The 20,426-nt window shown below is 39.9% G+C and overlaps 3 protein-coding genes across 3 annotated transcripts; all 3 read left to right on the top strand.

The window, feature by feature from the left end:
* Positions 1–780: 780 nt before the first annotated feature.
* On the top strand, positions 781–4,381 carry LOC116267321 (APO protein 2, chloroplastic-like). Its single transcript, XM_031649005.2, has 3 exons — positions 781–937; positions 2,400–2,761; positions 3,141–4,381. The coding sequence occupies exons 1-3, from the start codon at positions 875–877 to the stop codon at positions 3,967–3,969; spliced, it is 1,254 nt and encodes a 417-aa protein (XP_031504865.1). The 5' UTR covers positions 781–874; the 3' UTR covers positions 3,970–4,381.
* A 4,160-nt stretch (positions 4,382–8,541) lies between these two features.
* Positions 8,542–11,565, top strand: LOC116266782 (reticulon-like protein B1). The gene is made up of 5 exons (XM_031648136.2): positions 8,542–8,848; positions 10,350–10,530; positions 10,652–10,793; positions 10,879–10,948; positions 11,065–11,565. The coding sequence occupies exons 1-5, from the start codon at positions 8,653–8,655 to the stop codon at positions 11,229–11,231; spliced, it is 756 nt and encodes a 251-aa protein (XP_031503996.1). The 5' UTR covers positions 8,542–8,652; the 3' UTR covers positions 11,232–11,565.
* Positions 11,566–16,302: 4,737 nt separating this feature from the next.
* On the top strand, positions 16,303–19,293 carry LOC116266780 (reticulon-like protein B3). The gene is made up of 5 exons (XM_031648135.1): positions 16,303–16,663; positions 18,117–18,297; positions 18,413–18,554; positions 18,644–18,713; positions 18,810–19,293. Exons 1-5 carry the CDS (start codon positions 16,318–16,320, stop codon positions 18,974–18,976), a joined length of 906 nt encoding a protein of 301 aa, XP_031503995.1. The 5' UTR covers positions 16,303–16,317; the 3' UTR covers positions 18,977–19,293.
* Positions 19,294–20,426: the final 1,133 nt, after the last annotated feature.

Below are 20,426 nucleotides of genomic sequence, written 5' to 3'. Positions count from 1 at the left end.
ATCGTTTACAATATGTTTTTGTTATCCTTTAAAATGTTGAATTGCTTTCCGGCGTTGGGTGTGCTTTTACAAATTTTTGATTGCTAATCAATGGCTTGTATTTTAAATAAAAAGGTATTATTAGCTCATTGTTCTGAAGTCTCGTTGTTTGTTATCTATTTTATAGAACAACCTTTTCGTGGGGTTTTGCATGTTTTGTAAGCCTCCATATTGTCTATGGCTGTGTTTAGGTGACATTTGCATCCAAAACCCTGAGTTTGTGAAAACTTGATTTTATCAAAACACACAATGTACATCTAAATTAATGAGTTGTGGGGAGGAATTTATGTCACCAAAACAGAAACAAAAGCAAGTGATGGATTCAAAGCGAGTCTTAAAAATTACAAATTGACTTATTACAGTCATGATTATGAAACCCTTGCTACTGATATCTTGGCAGCATTCCAAGTAACTCCTCAACTTGGAGTTATGGATCCAAAATTATGCGTGACATTTTGAAAGTCGAATCAAATAATTAAACCTGTTTGAGCGAAAGGGCATAACTAACGAGTTTTATTAAGAAAGTGAAGTAGAATTAGAAAATTTAAAATCGAAAGAAGAAATGGAAGAAAATATCTGCCCCTTCTGACGGTCGGACACGATGACAACTTTCGCGTCTGGCAGTGCCCTTTAGTCTATATAAAATGTTTCGGAAACGAGAAGCTCCATTCTGACATTACAAAGAAATAACCGAATCTTAGATGAAATTTTCCTTGACAAAGGATATGAGGTGAGGGGGAGTGAGGCGCAATCTTTCCCACGGCTCTGTTCTCCCGCTCTCTTCCACGGTTCTTGTTCTCCGGCTGCTCTCTCTCTCTCTCTCTCTCTCCCCGCCATGGCCATCATTGCTCAACCAGAGTTAAAGCTCTTCAAAAGCTCGTCGCTCCAAGGAGTTCTGGTATGCAACTCTCTCTCTACTCTACTCTTCCTTTTTGCTTCAGGGTGTATTTTCTTCGTTGGGTGTATCCATATCTTCCTCTATAATTGGCTCCAATTTAAGATTTTCTGTTTTTTTTATCCTCTAATGATGATCTACCTGTTGCTGAAACTGTGGCTTCTGATTATGAGCTTTCAAATATCAATGTCTGGTAACATAAAATGCGTATGCTTTTTGGCGTCAATTGCTGAGTATTTGTCTGAAGTTTTTGGGGTTTTTGTTCTCCTACTCACGAATCCTTGACATAGTATGGCTTGCCTCTCTTGTTTCCGGTTGTTGCCAGAAATGAAGAGTAAAAGAAAGCCAGAAAGTGAAAAAGAAAATCCTAACTGCATAATGAATGGTAAAAATGAACAATAATTCAATAAATGGCGGGCATAGCCTGACATTGTTTGTACAAAATTATGACAAAAATATTTCTTTCTTGGAGAATTTAAGCTATTCTCCATTTTGGAAGCTTAGTTGATGAAGGCCACCGACCATCGTTCTTCATCCGCTCCATATGATAGCTGGTCGAGGCCATTCAATTTTTAAAAGTCGTTTTTCATGCCTTGATGGTCATAGGCGTTTGATTTTGGGGATTATATACTTTGGGATATTTAACCACTGAAAGTTTCATACAAGATAAGCTTGGTCGATAATTTCCTTTGGGAATGTTGGTGAGCATTGATTCACTTGAATAGGTACGGTAACCGTTGTTTTCATTCTAGTAAAGCTTTTGCTTACTTGTATTTCTGATCTTTCTCTCTTATCAGGGTTGCCTTTTCCTGTTTGCTTTTTGATATTCTTAATTATGTTATGTCAACCAGGTATTGTCAATTATCTTTTTTCTTCTTATTATTTGCCTTCTCTCCTTATTTTAGTAAATCACGTCCATTATCACAAAGGCATGGTAACTGAAGCCCTCTCGAAGTTGATTACTCCAAACTTTTTATAGTTGCAATGGTTTGGATTCCGGAAAAAGAAAAACTTATTATAGAAAAGGAATAAGTGCTCTGTTATTTATAATGTCTTAAAAGTTGAATCGTGATCTTATATGTTTTTCAATCAGTAATCTATTTCACTTGGATTTATGTGAACAGTGATTGCAATGACTGACGTTCTTCTGAATAAGTATTAAAGAAAATCATCTTCTGAGAATTTGGCCGTGAATTGCCTGAACAATTTTCTTGGCAAACCCAGTTTGTGTGGCAAAGCATAACTTCAATCCTTCACAATTGGTTAAGGAAGCCTAGCTGGGCTATACTGTTTCTTGGTTGGAACAGAATGAGTTGAATCATGATTTGTTGGTTACTTAAATTTGAAAGTGTACTTGGAATTTTTATCTGTCTATGAGAAGTATTTGGTTCTCTTGCTGCTGATGAAAAGGCATACTTCTGTTAATTCTTAGTTGAAGCCTAATTTGGTGCATCATCATTTGCAGCTCGGCAGGAAGGGCACTTATGCACCGTTATCTGTTAAACTTCGTGTCCACTTTTCCTTTAATCCCAAGATGAAGAACTCTCTAGTAGTTAAAGGAATGTGTCCACAAAATGCTGATCTAGAACGCTACTATTCAAAAAAGGAGAAGAAGCCATTTCCAGTGCCCATTGTCGAACTACGTCGTGCTGCAAGAGAAAGAATTAAACGTCAAAAATCTCTGCCTCGCAAGCCTATTCCACCTCCAAAGAATGGACTACTGGTTCGAAATCTCATTCCAGTAGCATATGAGGTGCTAAATGCACGAACTACACTTTTAAACAATCTTAGGAAGCTCATAAAAATTGTTCCTGTTCATGCTTGCAAGTAAGTAGTTCTGTTTTTCTGTCTCATGGAAAATTAATTCATGCATTTTGATACATCTGCAGTTCTGCATCTTCATGTGCATGTATGTGTTTGTAGTTAGCTTTGACCCTAGAGGTGTGTACCGTAGTGGGGCAGAAGCCGCTAGGTGGGCAAGTAACTAGCTCAAACACACGGCATTTTTCCCTGTATAAATTGAGATGAGCCTTGAAAAGGAGATCTCTGCTTTTTGTCAGTGATGCTTATGGGTGGAGTTGTGTCAATCAATAATCTGATAATGCCATCTAGGCAACTAGGTAGCCACATGCATTTCTTGCTCCCATTGAATGCTTTACAGGGAAGCTACAAGCTTGGCTGATATGTGGTTCTATTACATGTCCAGGGCTTGCACAGAAATTCATGTTGGACCTGTTGGTCATCCTTTCAAAACATGCAGAGGCCCACGATGCGAGGCTCGGAAGGGATTACATGACTGGACCACCGCTAACATCCATGATATAATTGTGCCCGTCGATGCGTTTCACCTTTATGATCGACTTGGCAAGCGAATAACCCATGATGAGCGTTTCTCGATACCAAGAATCCCAGCAGTGGTTGAGCTCTGCATTCAAGCAGGTGTTGATCTTCCTGATTACCCAACCAAAAGAAGAAGAAAACCTGTCATCCGGATCGGAAAAAGTGAGTTCATTGATGCCAACGAAGACGACCTGCCAGATTCACCACCACCAAATTCTCCTGCTTTAGTCCTTGAGGAGGTCCACAGCGAGCCCATCCTCCCTTCCACCATGGCGGAGAGAGTTCTTCTTGCAGAAGAAACACTCAAGATGTGGGGTGTTATGAGACATGGTGCAGAGAGGCTAATGAAGAAGTATCTTGTGCGCGTCTGTGGCTACTGTCCCGAGATCCATGTTGGGCCAAGTGGTCACAAAGCTCAAAATTGTGGAGCTTATAAGCACCAACAACGCAATGGCCAGCATGGCTGGCAAGCAGCCGTCCTTAATGATCTGATACCACCAAGGTACGTCTGGCATGTACCAGATGTTAATGGGCCTCCACTGCAACGTGAGTTGAGGAGTTTCTACGGGCAAGCACCTTCTGTGGTAGAGATATGCATTCAGGCTGGCGCTGAGATACCAGATGAGTATAAGCCTACAATGAGGTTAGACATTGGAATTCCTAGTGATGCCAGGGAAGCAGAATTGGTTATTTGAGTCGAAGGCTGAGCACGCAATACTGCTAACGAATTACTCTCCACCTGTAAGGCTGCATTGCAGACGGAATATGAGATATATTTGCAGGCCTTGCTGAACAATGACCGCTGGAGTTCGATCAGTAAGAGGGACTGCGGCTTGTGTTGGCGAAGAAGGTTAAGATTACTCACACCAATGGATCAGGATCTGTGAGCCTGGTCACAGTTTTAGTCTCCTGTGTTGTAACTGTCATCATGTTCCTTTGTCAGACTATGACGCTTAGATGTTCAATTATAAGTAAGGTGGTGATACGCCAGAATGGAGATGACAGCTGCAGGTCAGGGCTGCTGATACTTTTACAAGAAATTTTCCTTTTTTGCCTTCTTATTTCTGTAAATATCTGTCATATCAATGCAAGTCATAGTTCTTTAAATCATACAAGATCCTTGTATATGGAAAAGTGAATGCTTCCGAATATATATTGACTTACTGGAGGGCAGGTGGTAAGCAGGGAATTTGTGAAGCTTCCGGAGACGGGATTCCCTGGATAAAGTCTTTCACCCTGCCAAGTACTTTGCTTCGTCATGGTGCTACCTTCGAGAAGATACCTCACACTAAATAAACCAGAGACAAAAGTCAAACCGCTGAAATTCTTACTAAAAAAATACTCTAAACAAGATATGAACATGGGAACATGTTTACGAATACTAATTTAACATAAAACATGTTTAATTGAAGGTGCGTTTATGCAAAACATTGACTTGTGCACTACAAAATTATGACGTTTATCGCTAAAAAACACATTTAATCTTAAATGGTTTACTCATACGTTTTTTTTCTCTCCTTCAAAATGAGATATGGATCTGAACTTTTTAATTAAGCCATTTAGGGGTTCAGGTTGTCACTAGGTAAAGTGCTTAATGTATTCTATTCAGTTCTGATATTTATTTGTTTATTCATATATTCAATCATTTGATTGAAAAATCAGACACCCTAGAGTGAGGCCACACAACCATCCTCTTGCTTTTAGTTTTGCAAAACATTTTTTTTGTTAAAACAAACTATGTTGATCCACATATGTCAACTCAATAGCAATCAAACAGACCCCTCTTATCTTTTTCTTTTCCTTCCTGACTTTGCAAAGATATTAAAGATGATAATTAAATGAACCACATGGGCCATATCTATGTGTCGGTCGGTCGATTAATTAGTAGCCAAAATGTGTTAGGTGAGATCACTCTATCGAACAATTAGTAAGCAGTTGGATCAGGTTAAGACATATGAACAAATTGTGTAATTAATTTCATTCTCATTTCTCTCTCTCGTCTATTATTAGGCGAACATGATAAACATTTCATCCTACTATCCAACAAAAGAGTGTAAGCTTCCACCCTTCCTGTGATCTCTCAAAGTAGAAGGTTTGCTTTTGGTGCCTCGAATTAACACTGCAAAAGATTGGAAAGTGCCGCTTGAAACTATTTTTTTATTGTCTTAACCAAACTCAAGGTTTTGTCGTAACTGATTGGACCAGCAATTAATGTGAGCTTCAAACTCTATGGATGCAACCTTAGACTCTAAAGACAAAAAGAAGAATAAGGAGCCCTTGGTTTTGGTTCCATAGTGAAACAGCAATTAAAAAAGTTGTAAAAGTGTATTTGAAATAAAGAAGAAATATTTAAGAATAATTAGGAATACAAATTTAGATTATTTAAAAAAAGTGGCACATGGCACTCTTGAAATTCATTTGCCATTGATTTGATTCCATTTCAGCCAAAGGATGGCATTTTTCAAAACGTTCTCTCCTTTGGTTGGGCTTTGGAGTAAGCTCAATCAAATAGCAATGATTCAAAACATTTTTTTATATTATTTTGGAGAACCCAATGACCAAGGCCATTCTATGCCCCCACAAAGTCCAATTTCAAACTTTAAATTTACATTTTTTGATTTACTTAAACGTCCAATACAAGCAGCTTCATGAGGTCAATTGAAAATTTGTTAACTATATATTTAAATGTTTTTGAAAAAAAACTTTTTGGTTCTGCCCTTGCAATAACCCAATCCCAATTATATAGACATGTAAAATACATGACTTCCAATGAATGAGAGAAACCCCTACTCAATTTGAAGTGGGTAAACCATCTGAATTCTAATTGGACCGAGACTCGGTGAGCAGTTCAGTCGACTAAATCTAAAACCGAGTCCAAGATCCAGGAAAGATTCCACCTGAACTACGTATTCGGGTCTCATGGATTTGGATGCCGCCTCAGAAATTCAAGTCGTAATCCAGATCCGAGTCTGAACAAGGAGAAAAGAGTTCTGATGAGGTTGGATCCGATAACCGAAAGATCCATCTTATGGTCAGGTCCACACGATATTGACTCTACTAAAAAAAAGTTAACAATCATCACACAAGCGACGCAGCATGTGCTTGTCGTGAAGCAACGTGCTGTCTCTGGGGTTGCCTCTCTCACTCTCAATTACCAAAACACCCTCGACCATCTGCCACCCATTGCAATTGCCTCCATAGTCTTTCCCTGGGAGTTACCAAACACAATATGTCTTACTTTTGGTTATGAAAGGTCTTGGATATGGATGTAAATGGTTCACATTTCGATGTTAAGTTGCAATGTGACTTTTTACATATTTATACCAAACTGCCTCTTAATACTTTAAAACTCAGTTTTGAAATGGTGTTTTGCAAACAAAACTATTTTTTCAATTTCAAAAATTAATTTTGAGCTATCATCCAAACACCCAACACCTCCTTAGATTTTTTTTTTTTCTTTTCAAGTTGGAAGAATGTTGATGACGTCAACTAAGTCAAAAGACCCTTTCATGACTTTGTTGCCACCCATATGCCTACTCAAATATATAAAACGAACAAGTGCCTATTCAAATATATATATATATATATATATATATATATATATAAAGAAGTTTCCTTTTTTTTTCCTAATTCCCCTTTTGACATGGGAGCTTTCCAGTTGAGAAAAGGGAAAGAGGAGAAAAGTGCTCCAATTAAGCAAACTTTGGTAACTCAACTTGTGAATTGATCATTTTGTTGTATACAAACTTTAAACCTTTCACAAAAGCCCACTTCAGAAGCGATTCCCTTTATAGTACTAAAAAGTCGACAAGAATTTGCCTTTAACACGGAGATTCCAGCTTTCAAAGAACAACTTAAAACTTTCTAGGGAAGTTACATCTAGGGTTTTATCTTCACATAGAAGAAAATAAAATCTCATGATTCTATGATGATATAATGAGTTAATAACGCATTAAAGGATCGTTGGCATATGTCACATCTAGCTTATTATCTATATACCACCACTTTAAAAAAAACGCTATATAATCTTTTACTCAAATCTTTATGACTGTTCAGATTATATAAAAGAACAGAATAAAGAGAAGAATAAAAAGATCAACGGAAACATAATCGACTTTGGGTGACTGGTGTGCCTAACGGCACGCACCATTCTACCGGTCAGCTGGCGAAGAAGAGCCCACCATGCCATGGTCAAGGGTCAACTGACAACCCCAATTTCGTCATCTTTTCCAAGGACGAGAACAAATCGGTAATTCGTGGTGCCACGTGTAGGATAACGGAAGATTAACGCCGTTTAAGATACCCTCCGATAAGAGGCCCATCAGTGGGATGCAGATTGAAGATCCCTTAGGTCGACGTCAACAACGGCCCCGTTAAGCTTCCGGATGAACATCAAATTTTGGCAAAAAAAAAAATCTTGCAGGAATTTTCATCCAAGTCACACTACTTTTCATTAATTTTCAAAGAGTACCCAATATTTCCTAAAGTTGTGATTTGTGTGAGGGCAACAAAATAATTGCCATTCAATGACAATTATGCGAAAAATCATATATGAGGCAGCAACAGCAAGACTTGACTCCCTTCTTTTTCCATGTCCCAAATCATATATAGGCCACTTACTTAAAAAATAAATAAATAATAATCATTTTAAGTCCATTTTGAAGGCTTTTACTTCAATAATTGAGAAATCTTCTATTCCTTCAGAATTGGCATATCTTTGGATCTACTTGTTTTGGGGGAAAGTTTTTCTACGCATTGCAGAGTATATGAGAGCTTCTGTTTTGATTATTTTTTCGTTAAGGACATGTTTGCTCGAGCAATCAAGTTGTATATTTCGGCTTCTAACATGTGTTATGAACTTTAAAAAAAAAAAAAAACAAAGTACCTCAATTCGTTCAATGTAAGAGACTCTCCCTTGCAAATATGAAAGTGGAATCCAAAGTTTTTTTTTTTTTTTTTAACCTGTTAAATTGCCAAAATACCTTTACATTAAAAGGTGAGAACATGCCTTTATATGTTACCTGCATAACTTAAATGTGCTTCTGAAAAACGATTCTTTACTAAAAAAGATGTAAAAACGTAAGGGGGTTTTCAAAATTAAAGGCAGAAGGTAACGGGAGAGCGAAATTTTCGTTATTTAACCCAAGCCAGAGGTTCGGCTACAGGCTCGGGTGATCGGACGGCCAATAGCTAGCGGTACAGGTGCGGGGTCCACAACGGGGACCCGGCGACGATTTTATAGCCAGAGAGCGCGGCAACATCGCGATTTTCTCCTCCTCTTTCTAATCTCTCTCTGCTCAGAGTCCTTGGGGGCGTTAGGTTTCCGTCGCAAGCTCTGTTAGGGTTCACTTTAGGGTTTTCGCCGTTGCCTGGAAGCCATGGCGGAACACGAGGAGGGCGCCGGTTCGGTGATCGAAAGCGTGGTGGAGAAGATACAAGAGAAACTGCATCACGAGGACTCGTCGTCGTCCTCCGATTCTGACGACGACAAGAAGAAGCCGTCCGTCTCGTCCGCTGTTTACCGGCTGTTCGGCAGAAAGCAGCCCGTACACAACGTGCTCGGTGGTGGAAAGCGTGAGTGTCTGCACTTCCTCGTTTGATCCTTTTCATTTTTCTGGGGCGTATGTATCTGGACAAATGGTTCCTGGGTTCTTGTGGCCGTTGAATGATGGAGTTCAGGAGTTGTTTCTAGACTTTTTGTTTTTTTGATTGAAGGTTTAACGAGTTGTGACTGGTTTGATAAAGTCAGGGTTTTAGATGAAAATGGGGTTTATTGATTTTGTCTGCTGATCCTGCTGTTGGCATGTCCTGTGTTTGGCTTTGCCGATCTATGGCTTATAACTTTTTTGCTTCGATTACCTGTGTTTGGTTATGGCCGATCGCCGGTGATCACGATAGAAATGGTTTTTCTTTCTTGGAGTAAAGGGCTTTGTTCTCCCAATGGGTGATTGTTTATAGGTGATGGCGATCCGAATGTTTTTTTTTTCTTGGGAGAGAAAGGCCTTTTTTTCCCCCATTAATTGCAGTCAAATTATGGTTTTATATAGATGTGGGGAAATTGGTCGCTTTTTCCAGTGGATTTTAAGGAATTTCTGGTGTTTTATGTGAGAGGTTGATTTCCCGTTCTGGTTTCATATCAAATAAGGTGGTTTTAATTTTTGAAGTGAGGCCGATGAGATATGTTAATTTGGAATCATTAATTTCATTGAAGTGTGTTCTTTTATGTTGAAGGAAAAATGTTGGACGACCAAAAATGCTGATCCAGTTGTGATGTATTGGGGCTTTAGATTGGATTTTCTACATTAGTCATTGTCTTTTCAGGCTTTGAATCTTCTTTTGGATTGCTGTCCTGTGGTTTCTTTGGACAATATGATGAATCTGCTTCAAGTAAAAGTGGAGGAGGGAAAAGGATAATGATGTTTTGCTAATGATTAAGATAAACTATCGTCTCGGTAGAATGGCTTGGACGCCAGGACATTGAACCAAATCCATGTAAGACTTTGATTGCTCCGGATATTGTGGTGCAAATGAAGAAAAAAGTGTCGTATTCTTTAGATCTCAAGCCTGTTGAATGCCTTTTTGATTTGGCCCTGTGTAAATGGGCTTCTGATAAGTTTTAGGGGTTTATGGGTGTAAGGGTAGGCTTATCTGTTTTTGGTGGACTGTGAAGTAATTTCTCTCTTCCCTAGTCTCAGTCCTTTTTATGAGGCCTTCTACACCAGAGGAGAAACTATTTGGATTAAGTTTTTTTGGAGCTTGTTTGCGACAAAAATAGTAATCGGATTAGCAAAGCGATGGGTCTCATAGAGAAGTGATTTGTTATAGACATTTATATTACTCCACTAAATAGTTGAATTAAATGCAGTTTCTGGATTGATAGTTTTGCAGATGCTTTAATTTCATTCCTGTTGTCGTCTTATGTTAAGCTTGCTTGCATTGAGGTACTTAGTAGTGTCTGTGCTAAACTATTCTACAAATGTATCACTACCTGGGTCTACGTTGGATGTTGTGAAATTTAGCTATGATTATTAGCATGTGGGTCTTAAATAAAAATTTTGTTGGTTTTGTTGTGCAGCTGCTGATATTTTTCTATGGAGAAATAAGAAGATTTCAGCTGGCATGCTTGGTGGAGTTACTGTGGTCTGGCTTCTTTTTGAGTGGCTTGGATATCATCTGCTCACCCTTGTTTGCCATTTTCTCATACTCGTGTTGGCAATTCTATTTCTCTGGTCCAATGCAACTTCATTCATCAACAAGTAAGCTCCTTCCTTTATTCATCAAGATAGAGGAACTTTGCATATTTGAATTCAAGACCATGATGGGAACTGTTTCAGTATTGAAATATTTGATGAGCTTTATTGTTTTGATTGGTCGTAGGGCTCCACCAAAAATACCAGAAGTCCATATCCCAGAGGATGTTGTTGTGAACCTTGCCCGTGGGCTGAGGTTTGAACTTAACCGGGCATTTGCTCTTCTACATGAGGTGGCTTTAGGGCGTGATCTTAAGAAATTTCTTGGTGTAAGCTTGTCTCTCCAGCATTGTGCTTTATTCGTTTATGCACCATGTCCTTTGATTGATTAAGATGCCTTCTTGCGGCATTCAGGTGATCGCTGGGCTTTGGATTCTCTCTGTTGTTGGGAGTTGGTGCAACTTCCTTACTCTGTTCTACATAGGTGAAGTTCATTTTTATCTCCTTTTACCATGGATGTTTTCTTTTTCTTTTTTTTCTTTTTTTTTTTTTTCCTTTTGCCGGAAGTTAATAACTAATGCCTGGTTCCTACTATAACAGCTTTCGTGACGTTGCACACAGTACCAGTATTGTACGAGAAATATGAAGATCAGATTGATTCTGCAGCGGAGAAGGCTGGTATTGAAATCAAGAAGCAATATGCGGTGTTTGATGCTAAGGTGTTAAGTAAAATCCCCAAGGGGCCATTGAAAGAAAAGAAATTCTAAGAACCAAGGGGCTTTTTAGCATCTGTACTTCTGGATGGGTTTTGCACTTTTCAAGGGTTCACTAGCTTCTTATCCGCTGTCAACTTTAATCCCTTGTAAAATTATCTGGCCTGCTGAACCATCCCAGAATGTTATATATGCGGGATTGTCTGTTATCAGCTGTTTCCCTGTCGGCTTTATTTTCAGATTTGTGTAACCATGGATTCACATAGGATTTTCGTGAGTGGGTAATGTGTTACCAAATTTCATGTCCTATCGGTCCGTGTTCATGCTTTTCTTCATGTTTTTCTGTAAGAACGTTTCGTTCTATGTTTATGTTACATTTGCATGCTCATGCCATTGGTTTCTGACAGTTAATTCGTAAAAGGAGTGCAGTAGCAGCAAGTTATTTGCTCTCGGCATGCAGTTGTCCTAAAGGATACTAATTGAGGGTTTGACCTACGATCCAAGAGAAAAGCTTATGGCTGGTGTCTTTCTGCCAAGGCTGGCAAACTATTGGGCAGACCGAGCGGGCATGTTCAAGCTCATTTTGGTAATATATTAAGCTTAGCTTAAACTGGGCGGTTGTTTGATAATATTGTCTGAGCCTGTCTTATGAAATGGTCGACCTGTATAACAAGCCAAACTTTCATGGTTGGTTTCAGATTTGAAGCTTCACCCTCCTGTCTTTTTTTTATTTTTTTCTTCCCACTGCAGTTTGTCTCTTGTACTGTTCTGCTTTTCGCCGTGGTAATGGGTGTTTTTGCGGTAGAAGCTGGTGGATCGCTTCAAAGTAACTTGCCATTACTAAACCATGTTAATCTTCATTTTCGCTGCCTTACAGTTCTTTGGTGGTGTTAATAGTGTGGGAGGAATGAACCATCTCTCAATGGAAGCTGTGGAGTGGATGTGGATTGCAATCCCATTGCCAGTTTTGGCCTTCGGTTTTTTAAGCCTTGGTTTACAGCATTGTGGTGCTGGTGGTAGCAGCTGCTGAGAGAAACGTGCCAGGTTTAATAGGGTATTTCTGCTGGCCGCTCTCCATCAAATTGCTTTCTTTCCCCCTCTTGGGCAAGCGTCGTTCATAGTAGTTTCAATCCAACTTTTTCAACTCGAACATTCGAGACCATAAATTATTTGTTTCTAGTGTGTTCCATATGCCGTGATTAAGCTGAATCGATGTTGAGCGGCTGTTTATTTCAAATTGGGTGTGGGCTCGTTATATGGGGGTGTTGGTTGGCTTTTCGGGCATTTCAAAATGGTTGTTGCTTTCAATTGGCCTTGTGCAATTTGGTCTGGTGGCTGGCTTTTTATCTCCTCGAACAAAGAGGCGTCCTTTACGTCCTTGAAATTAGGTAGCGGGGTTTTTTGGCTGTAGTTTGGGCTACCGTTCCTTATGAAATTTGTGCATCCCGCCTATCTTATGGGTCGGTAAAACGAAAAGCTTTACAGGTGAAGAGTATGACTTGCTGATCAACTCTCCCCCTGGGAGGCGAGAGGCGTTGGTCTCGTGCCTTGTTGGACACTGCTTAAGCACATGAAAGAGGCGCTGTGAGGTCCAATGACATCCTGTCAAGGTATGGAATACTCTCAACCTTTTTGCTCTTTTGCTTTCTGTCTTCTTTTACCAGCAATTTGTTGGTTGGAATTCTCTGTCAAATGTCCCACACATATTGGTCTTTTGCCTTCTCTGTTCTTTCCTGTCTCAGCTTTCATGGGGATCGGGCCCTTCCTTCATACCTTTGTTTGATTCAGTTTTGGTGCTTAAGAAACAGAAAATAGCAAAGCTTAGATTCTGCGTCAGTATGAGGTGGATGTGTAAGTGGTACGCTCTCCAATTTTATCCGATGTCTCGAATTCAGGGTATATTTTCTTATTGAAGACTTGCTAAGTGTTAGCCATAACCTGACAAATTTTGTATCCTTAAGACTTCGTTTGAGTGCAAACCAACACCGCCTACAAAACTTATCAAGCACATGCCCACCATTACTTACTTACTGTTATTGGCATCAGTTTTGGACGTCTATATGAGTGCTCAAAATCGTTTTGTCGGATGCTTACTTTGCAATATCAGGTCGGAAGTGGTAGAAGGAAAATTGGGACGAAGATCCTACATCGAATCTCAGCATCTTCACTTTTTTCCTGAATTTTTCACGTGTTAAGATCACGAAGCATTTATTGTTGGAGCTCAGATGGACTGAAGTATGCCTTCATTTATGAACTCTTTGGTCCTGTCAAAAGAAAATAACTAAACGAGTATACGGGTTCGAGGTTGGTGTTCGCGCTTGTCTAACCCGGATCCAGAACCACTGCCAGCTTATGTGGGCCCACTCGCAGCTGCATCTGGCTTCCCTTGGTGGGCCAAGAATCCAGGTGATGGGTACTTACTGGAGCATCCCATGAGTAGAGATCTAGACGGGTCGGATTTATCCAAATTAGTAATGTAATCTTTCTTGCTTTCTTTTAGAGAAATTTGGATCGGGTTATTATTTAGATTTTAAATTCAATGTCATATAAATGTCAGATCTTACTGTACTAAAAAATAAGGTTTGGATGTCAGTTATTGCACAGAACTTAATTAAATCAAGTTCAGTAAACGATGAACCAGACCTGAATCCGAACTGTTGATATTGGCGATGGGAGCAAGTGGGCATGGCGGCTAGTTTTCAATTTTATTTTCCATCGGGGTGGACCCAGCTAGGTGCCGTCGCGATCGGATCCAGTCCAGAAGCTCCCGAGAACGCTGGGGAAGTTTCTGGCGCCCGGGAGCGTAGAGTTACCGTAATGCCACTTTTTTTTTTTCTAGAAATCTCACTGGAAAAATGTTTACATGAAAATGTATTGAACTTCAATGTGATGCATAATACCGTCTAAACGGCACCAACGAACCCGAGAGTTTTTTCTTATCATTTTTATTTCTCAATAATTTCATTTTTCGTTTTTTAATTTAAAATATATATTTTTGATTTGATTCTACCTAAAAGTGATGTTCCGATTTTTTAGTCACCCGTTATTTTACATTTTCTCAAGGCCGATTCCAATGAATACCAGAATTTAACAGCACTAGTTATGTTAACGACATCTATTCATTTGCAAGAGGTTAACTATTCATCGTCCAGAAAAGGTACAGTCCTTTATTCTCTCTAGGAGGCATCTGAAATTCTACAAACAAAATTTCAATTTCATTTTTCCTCCTTTGTGTTTGATAGTCCAAGCTTTAGTTTTAAATTTGAAAATAATGTGTTTAATAAAATATGAATTAAAATTGTAGAGTTAGCGAACTAAAACCACAATGACATGTGCCCTAAAAAAATGAAAAAAAAAGAAAAATTCAGGAATTATAATTCAATTCTCAGGGTGGAATTAAAAAATCCAAGATTTTGGTTTAAGAATGAGTTAATAATTCTGAAGTTTTTTTGTTTTAATAACGTGATTCTTGTTTCCATTAAAAACGAGAATTTTCAGTTCATTAAACAGGCGTCACCGAGGGCACAATGACCGTTCAACGTTGAGAAAGTACGTAAGGGCGTTTACGTCCTTAAGAAATATGTGGGCCCGCTGCGGCGCTGCCGCTTAAATTCAACGCGCTCATTTTAGCCACGTGGACTTAAAGCATTGAAGAAAGTGGACCCCACCGGGCGACGCGTGGCAAATACTCTCGTAAAATGAGAAGCAAATTACGGCCATATACCGGACCACGAGTTATGGACAGGACGAAAATGGGTCTCGAAGATTTACAAAATCACTTTTCACAAAAAATACATAAAATTAATTGAAATTATAGTTTATTTAGAAAAACGATACGTTGCATTGCCGAATCGGGCCACATCAAAATAGTCTAGGCGGGTCGCTGACCCGGATTAATCCTGACGGGTCCACAAACATACTTCCAAATGCTTTTGTTTTTGCTTTACATAAACAAATGTGCTTATCATTTTTTATTTGTGACAAACATGTACTTTAATTTGTTTGGTTCCAGCAATTAGCTTACCCGTGATATCCGCGCGTCTCGAGCACAATAGACCGTTTGGTGGACAAAATTAGATTAGATAACAATTACCAACGCAAGATGGTAGCAATCGTCGAGAAACGTTGGTGACATGTGCTTTACTCAACATGATTAGTCTAACGCTTCTTTCCCATGTAATTATGTTGATAAGGCACGGCAATTCAAGTTGAAGGATGAACCTTTTAGGGCTGACACTGACACAACAAACACGAACTTTAAAAACATAGGAGTTTGATATAGCTGGTCGAACTAAACAATGCAACTCTTGACCTAGTGCTGCATATGAGCCAAGTTGAGCTCGAGTTGTTTGAGCAAAGTTTGAAGTTGACTCTACTCAAAAAACTTGTCCAGCTCAACATGATAAGTTTGAACTCGACTTGACAATACAACATTGAGCTTAACTCGACTCATTTTACATCAAACACGTCTTGTTTCTTTTACCGTTCATTCGTTATGTAGAGAGTTTGGTTCAAATTCGACTCGTTGAACATTTTGACTCGACCTCGACTAGTTTATAAACAAATAATTACTGCCTTCAACTTCTCATTCATCAACAAATTTTGTCGAAATGTAGGTTCAACATATTGCAAAAGTATAAATTCAGCTTTTTCTCCAAGTAAATTATTGAAGAAAACAATGTTTTGAGTAATAATTGATAGCTTTACATTACCTCTAACTACGAAGTGGAGTTCAAAAATATATGGATACGGGTGGAATAAATGCATTGGTGAGAAAGGGTAATTTCGTCAATAAAATGCGGAGATGTGTTTCGATTCCGTGATATTTGTGGAGCGAGCGACTTTATGGTCGGCCGACCGACTAGACCCTGTCCGTCCCTACAGGTGGCACATTGACGGAAACTTGACGCCGTTTAAGATCCCTCCAACCGATCGTTTGGATTCCTTATCGATGAAGGCAGAACGTCGCCGTCAAGTACCCTCGCCGTTAAGCTCATGGGAATAATTAAAAAAATGGGCCTTATTTATGTTCTCGTTCAGCGAGAAATCCGAACCACAGGTTAGGAATTAGGTTCGGTAGATCGGACGGACGTTAGAGGCTCCGAACCGGCCCTGCCGTCGCCCCCGCCGGGCCCCGGCGATGGTTTTTATAGTGAAGGGCGCGCGCGGCGGTGCTGAGGTCCTTCTTGTTCTGTCTGCTCGGAGATTTTCGGACATTTTTTTCCCCGGATTCCGTTGGGATCTCTCTCATAGGGCTAGCGTTTGGGGCTTTTCCTGCTGCAGGAAAGCCATGGCGGAGCACGAGGAGGGCACCAGTTCGGTGATCGGAAGCGTGATGGAGAAGATAGAGGAGAAACTGCACCACCACGACTCGTCGTCGTCCTCCGATTCTGACGATGACAAGAAGAAGCCATCCGTCCAGTCCGCTGTTTACCGGCTGTTCGGGAGGCAGCAGCCCGTACACAAGGTGCTCGGTGGGGGAAAGCGTGAGTCTCTGCACTTCCTCGTTTGATCTTCTTCGTTTTTTCTGGAACGTACATATATTGATAAATGGTTCCTGGGGTTCTTGTTTGTACATTTGATCGTTGAATGACGGAGGTCAGGAGTTGTTTCTGATTTTTTTTTTCCTTTGGGGGTTTGTCGAGTTGTGAAAGCTTTGGTGAAAGTCAGGGTTTTAGATGAAATGGGGTTTGTTTAGTTTATCTGCTGATCTTCTTGTTGGCATGCCCTGGATTTGGGTTCGCAGATCTCTTGCTTAGAACCTTTTTGCATTCGGTTGGGTATTTTTATTTATCGGTGATCCTCGGTGATCACGTCATGCTTTTCTGTTTCTCAGAGGAAAGGAGTTACTTTTTGTGCCCCAGCGGGCGTTTATCGGTGATCTTGATTCAAATGGTTTTTCTTTCTGGGAGGAAAGGGCCTTTGTCCCAACGGTTGCAGCCAAGTTATGTTTTTAGTGGGATATGGGGAGATTGATCGCCTTTTTCCAATGGATGTTATGCAAGTTTTTGTTTTTCTGTGAAAGTTTTATTTACCGTTCTCGTTTGAGATCCTATGAAGGAGTTTCTAATTATCGAAGATGCTGTGGACGAGATACGAATCGTTGTCAGTCATTTCAACAAGGTGTGTTTTGTGCTGTTACAGGAAAATGAAAGGCGTGAGAAAGGCTGATCTAGTTGTGATATTATTGTGGCTTTAGACGGGGAATTTTGCATTGGTACTTGTTTTTTGAGGCTCTCGGGCTTCCTTAAGATTCCTTAAATATGATGGATCTGCTTGGACACAGAATCGTTTCCTCTTAACTCTCGGATTGCTCCTGGATTTTGTGGTGCAGACGAAGAAGAATGCATTGGATTCTTTAAATCTCGAGCCTGTTGAATGCCATTTCAGTTTAGCTCGGTGCAATTGGTTTCTCATCTATTCTTTTTCATTTTGAATTAACTTCCCTCTTCCCCAGTTTCAATCCTTATATGTGGCCCTCTCCACCAGAAAAACTACTTAGATTAAGTTTTTTGGAGCTTTTTTGCTCTAAAGATATTGCAGGATTTGAGCAATCCTTTTTAGGAAAATGATCGGTCTCATAGAGAAGACAGGTGTAGTAGATAGTAGATAGCTCTACTAATCGTCCCACTAATGGAGGCGTTAAAAAAAGGTCCTCATTGAATTGAATGCAGTTTCTGGATAGATAGTGTTTCAGATGCTTTGATTGTGTTGAGCTTGCTTGGATCCATGTACTCGGTAGTGTCTATGCTAAACTATCCTACATATGTGTGATTTCTAAGGCCTGGATTGGATCATTGATCAATGTGGCTATGACTCAGAATCTATTGGGATCCTTTGTTTGCTATTTTCATGTTCAAAAGTTTGTCTCTTGAATTGGGGTTATCTTATTTTACTATGTGGATCTTAAATAATAATTTTGTTGGTTTCGTTGTGCAGCTGCTGATATTTTCCTTTGGAGAAATAAGAAGATCTCAGCTGGCATTCTCGGTGGAGTTACTCTGATCTGGCTTCTTTTTGAATGGCTTGGATATCATCTGCTCACCCTTGTTTGCCACTGTCTCATACTCACGCTGGCAATTTTGTTTCTCTGGTCCAATGCAACTTCATTCATCAATAAGTAAGCTCCTTCCTTTGCTTTATTCACCAAGATAGAGGGAATTTGCACGTTTGAATTCAAGAATTCTTGCAGTTTTGAAGAATTTGACGAGCTTTATGTTTTTGAATGACCGTAGGGCTCCACCACAGATCCCACAAGTTCATATCCCAGAGGATGTTGTTGTCAACATTGCCCTTGGTCTGAGATTTGAACTAAACCGGGCATTCACTCTTCTACGTGAAGTGGCTTTAGGACGTGATCTTAAGAAATTTCTTGGTGTAAGCTGATCTCTCAAAACTTGTGCTTTATTTATTCTTTTATGCACCATGTCCTTTGCTTGATTAAGATGCCTTCTTGCGGCATTCAGGTGATTGCTGGCCTATGGGTTCTCTCTGTTGTTGGGAGTTGGTGCAACTTCCTTACTCTGTTCTACACAGGTGAAGTTCATTTTTATCACCTTTTACTATGGATATTTCCTTTTTTCTTTTGCCGGAAGTTACTTTATAACTAACGCCTGGTTCCTACTATAACAGCTTTCGTGACGTTGCACACTGTACCAGTATTTTACGAGAAATATGAAGATCAGATTGATTCTGCAGCGAAGAAGGCTGGAATTGAAATCAAGAAGCAATATGCTGTCTTTGATGCTAAAGTACTTAGTAAAATCCCCAAGGGGCCATTGAAAGAAAAGAAATTCTAAGAAAGCGATGCGGCTTTTAGCGCTTGACTGCTGGATGGTGTTTGCGCTTTTCAGGGGTTCCTCTACTCTTCACAGTTACTTTAACTGCTGCATGGCCTGCCGAGCTATCCCAAATTGTTATATATGCGGGATGGTCTGTTATCAGTTGCTTCTCTGTTGGCTTTATTTTTAAGATTGGTGTAACCATGGATTTATGTAGGATCTTCATGGGTGGTAACGTGTTACCAAACATCATGTCCTCTGGATCCGTGTTCATGCTTTTGTTCATGTTTGTTTGACAGAACGTTGTCGATCTATTTATGTTCATTGCATGCTCATGCCGTTCGTCCGTGACGTAGTTCTTCATAAATGGAGGGCAGGAGCAAAAACCTATTGCCGTCATTGGTTTCCAGATGTTCTGTGGGGTTCTAATTGATGACTTCACCTGCGAGTCAACAGAAACGAGGAAGGCTGGTGTGTCTTTTTTCTAGAGCTGGCAAACTAGTAGCGGACATGACTGAAGCGTGCATGCTCAAGCTTAGTTTGTTTAATTTATGAAAGTAGCGTAAAGTTGGTAGTTGTTTGATAATGTTCATAGATCGTATAAACTTCTCATTTAAGTGTTTGATCGACATAACAAGCCAAGTTTGAATTCAATTTTGAGCCGAAAATCATTAAGTGCAATTCAACGATCATGTGATCATATGAGCAAATTGATACTTGAAATGCTGAGTGATTTTGTTAATCAGCTTATATGTATCGAAGAAAATTCATAGACAAAGTGATAGGCCAAATTCGATCAAAGCTCTATTACGAAGAAGGCTTGTTCATGGTCGGTCCATTAATTCTAGCGAGGTGGGTCAAAATTTTAGGTCGTTAGCTTGTTGACACTGTGGGGTGTGGTATGCGCGGAACTGGTACGAGCCATGAGTTGCTCGGTTCAATATCTGTCCTCATTTTCTTTCCAGGACATCTTCGTTGAGTTGGATTCGGAAGATAAAAATCTGACCATCTTATTGGCAGTTTTTTGGTGTTATGGTTGGCTGCAGAATTGGTGTCTGCTACTGTTTGGCTGGTGAGAAATTAAAAAAAATAAAAAGCTGCTCTTGGAACTGGTGGGCCACCAATTCACCGCTTTCGGTGGGGTTTGCAGGCATCCGACTTTCTATACTTGGTCCCCGTTTGTGCTTGCATGTGTGTGAGCGTGGAATTCTTCGCCCTCTTTCTGCTTTTCATGAACAGCACAACTGCTGTGCAGAGCACTGCCCCCCGCAGACGTGGACTTTCCTGCGTTTGGTTCTCTTTTTCTTCACGACTTCCATTCATTCTTGACCTCAATCTGGAAAGTCTACTGTGACAGAATGTTGCTTCGATGGCTTAGAGGGATTAAGACACACCGACTCTTCTGCCTGATTCTCACCTTTTCACGTCTTTGGTTGGCTGAGCTGCTTACAGGTACATGCTATAAAAT

Source organism: Nymphaea colorata, chromosome 13, assembly GCF_008831285.2.
Source record: "Nymphaea colorata isolate Beijing-Zhang1983 chromosome 13, ASM883128v2, whole genome shotgun sequence".
In the NCBI taxonomy this organism is placed as follows: domain Eukaryota; kingdom Viridiplantae; phylum Streptophyta; class Magnoliopsida; order Nymphaeales; family Nymphaeaceae; genus Nymphaea; species Nymphaea colorata.
This window is presented reverse-complemented; position numbering and strand designations above follow the sequence as displayed.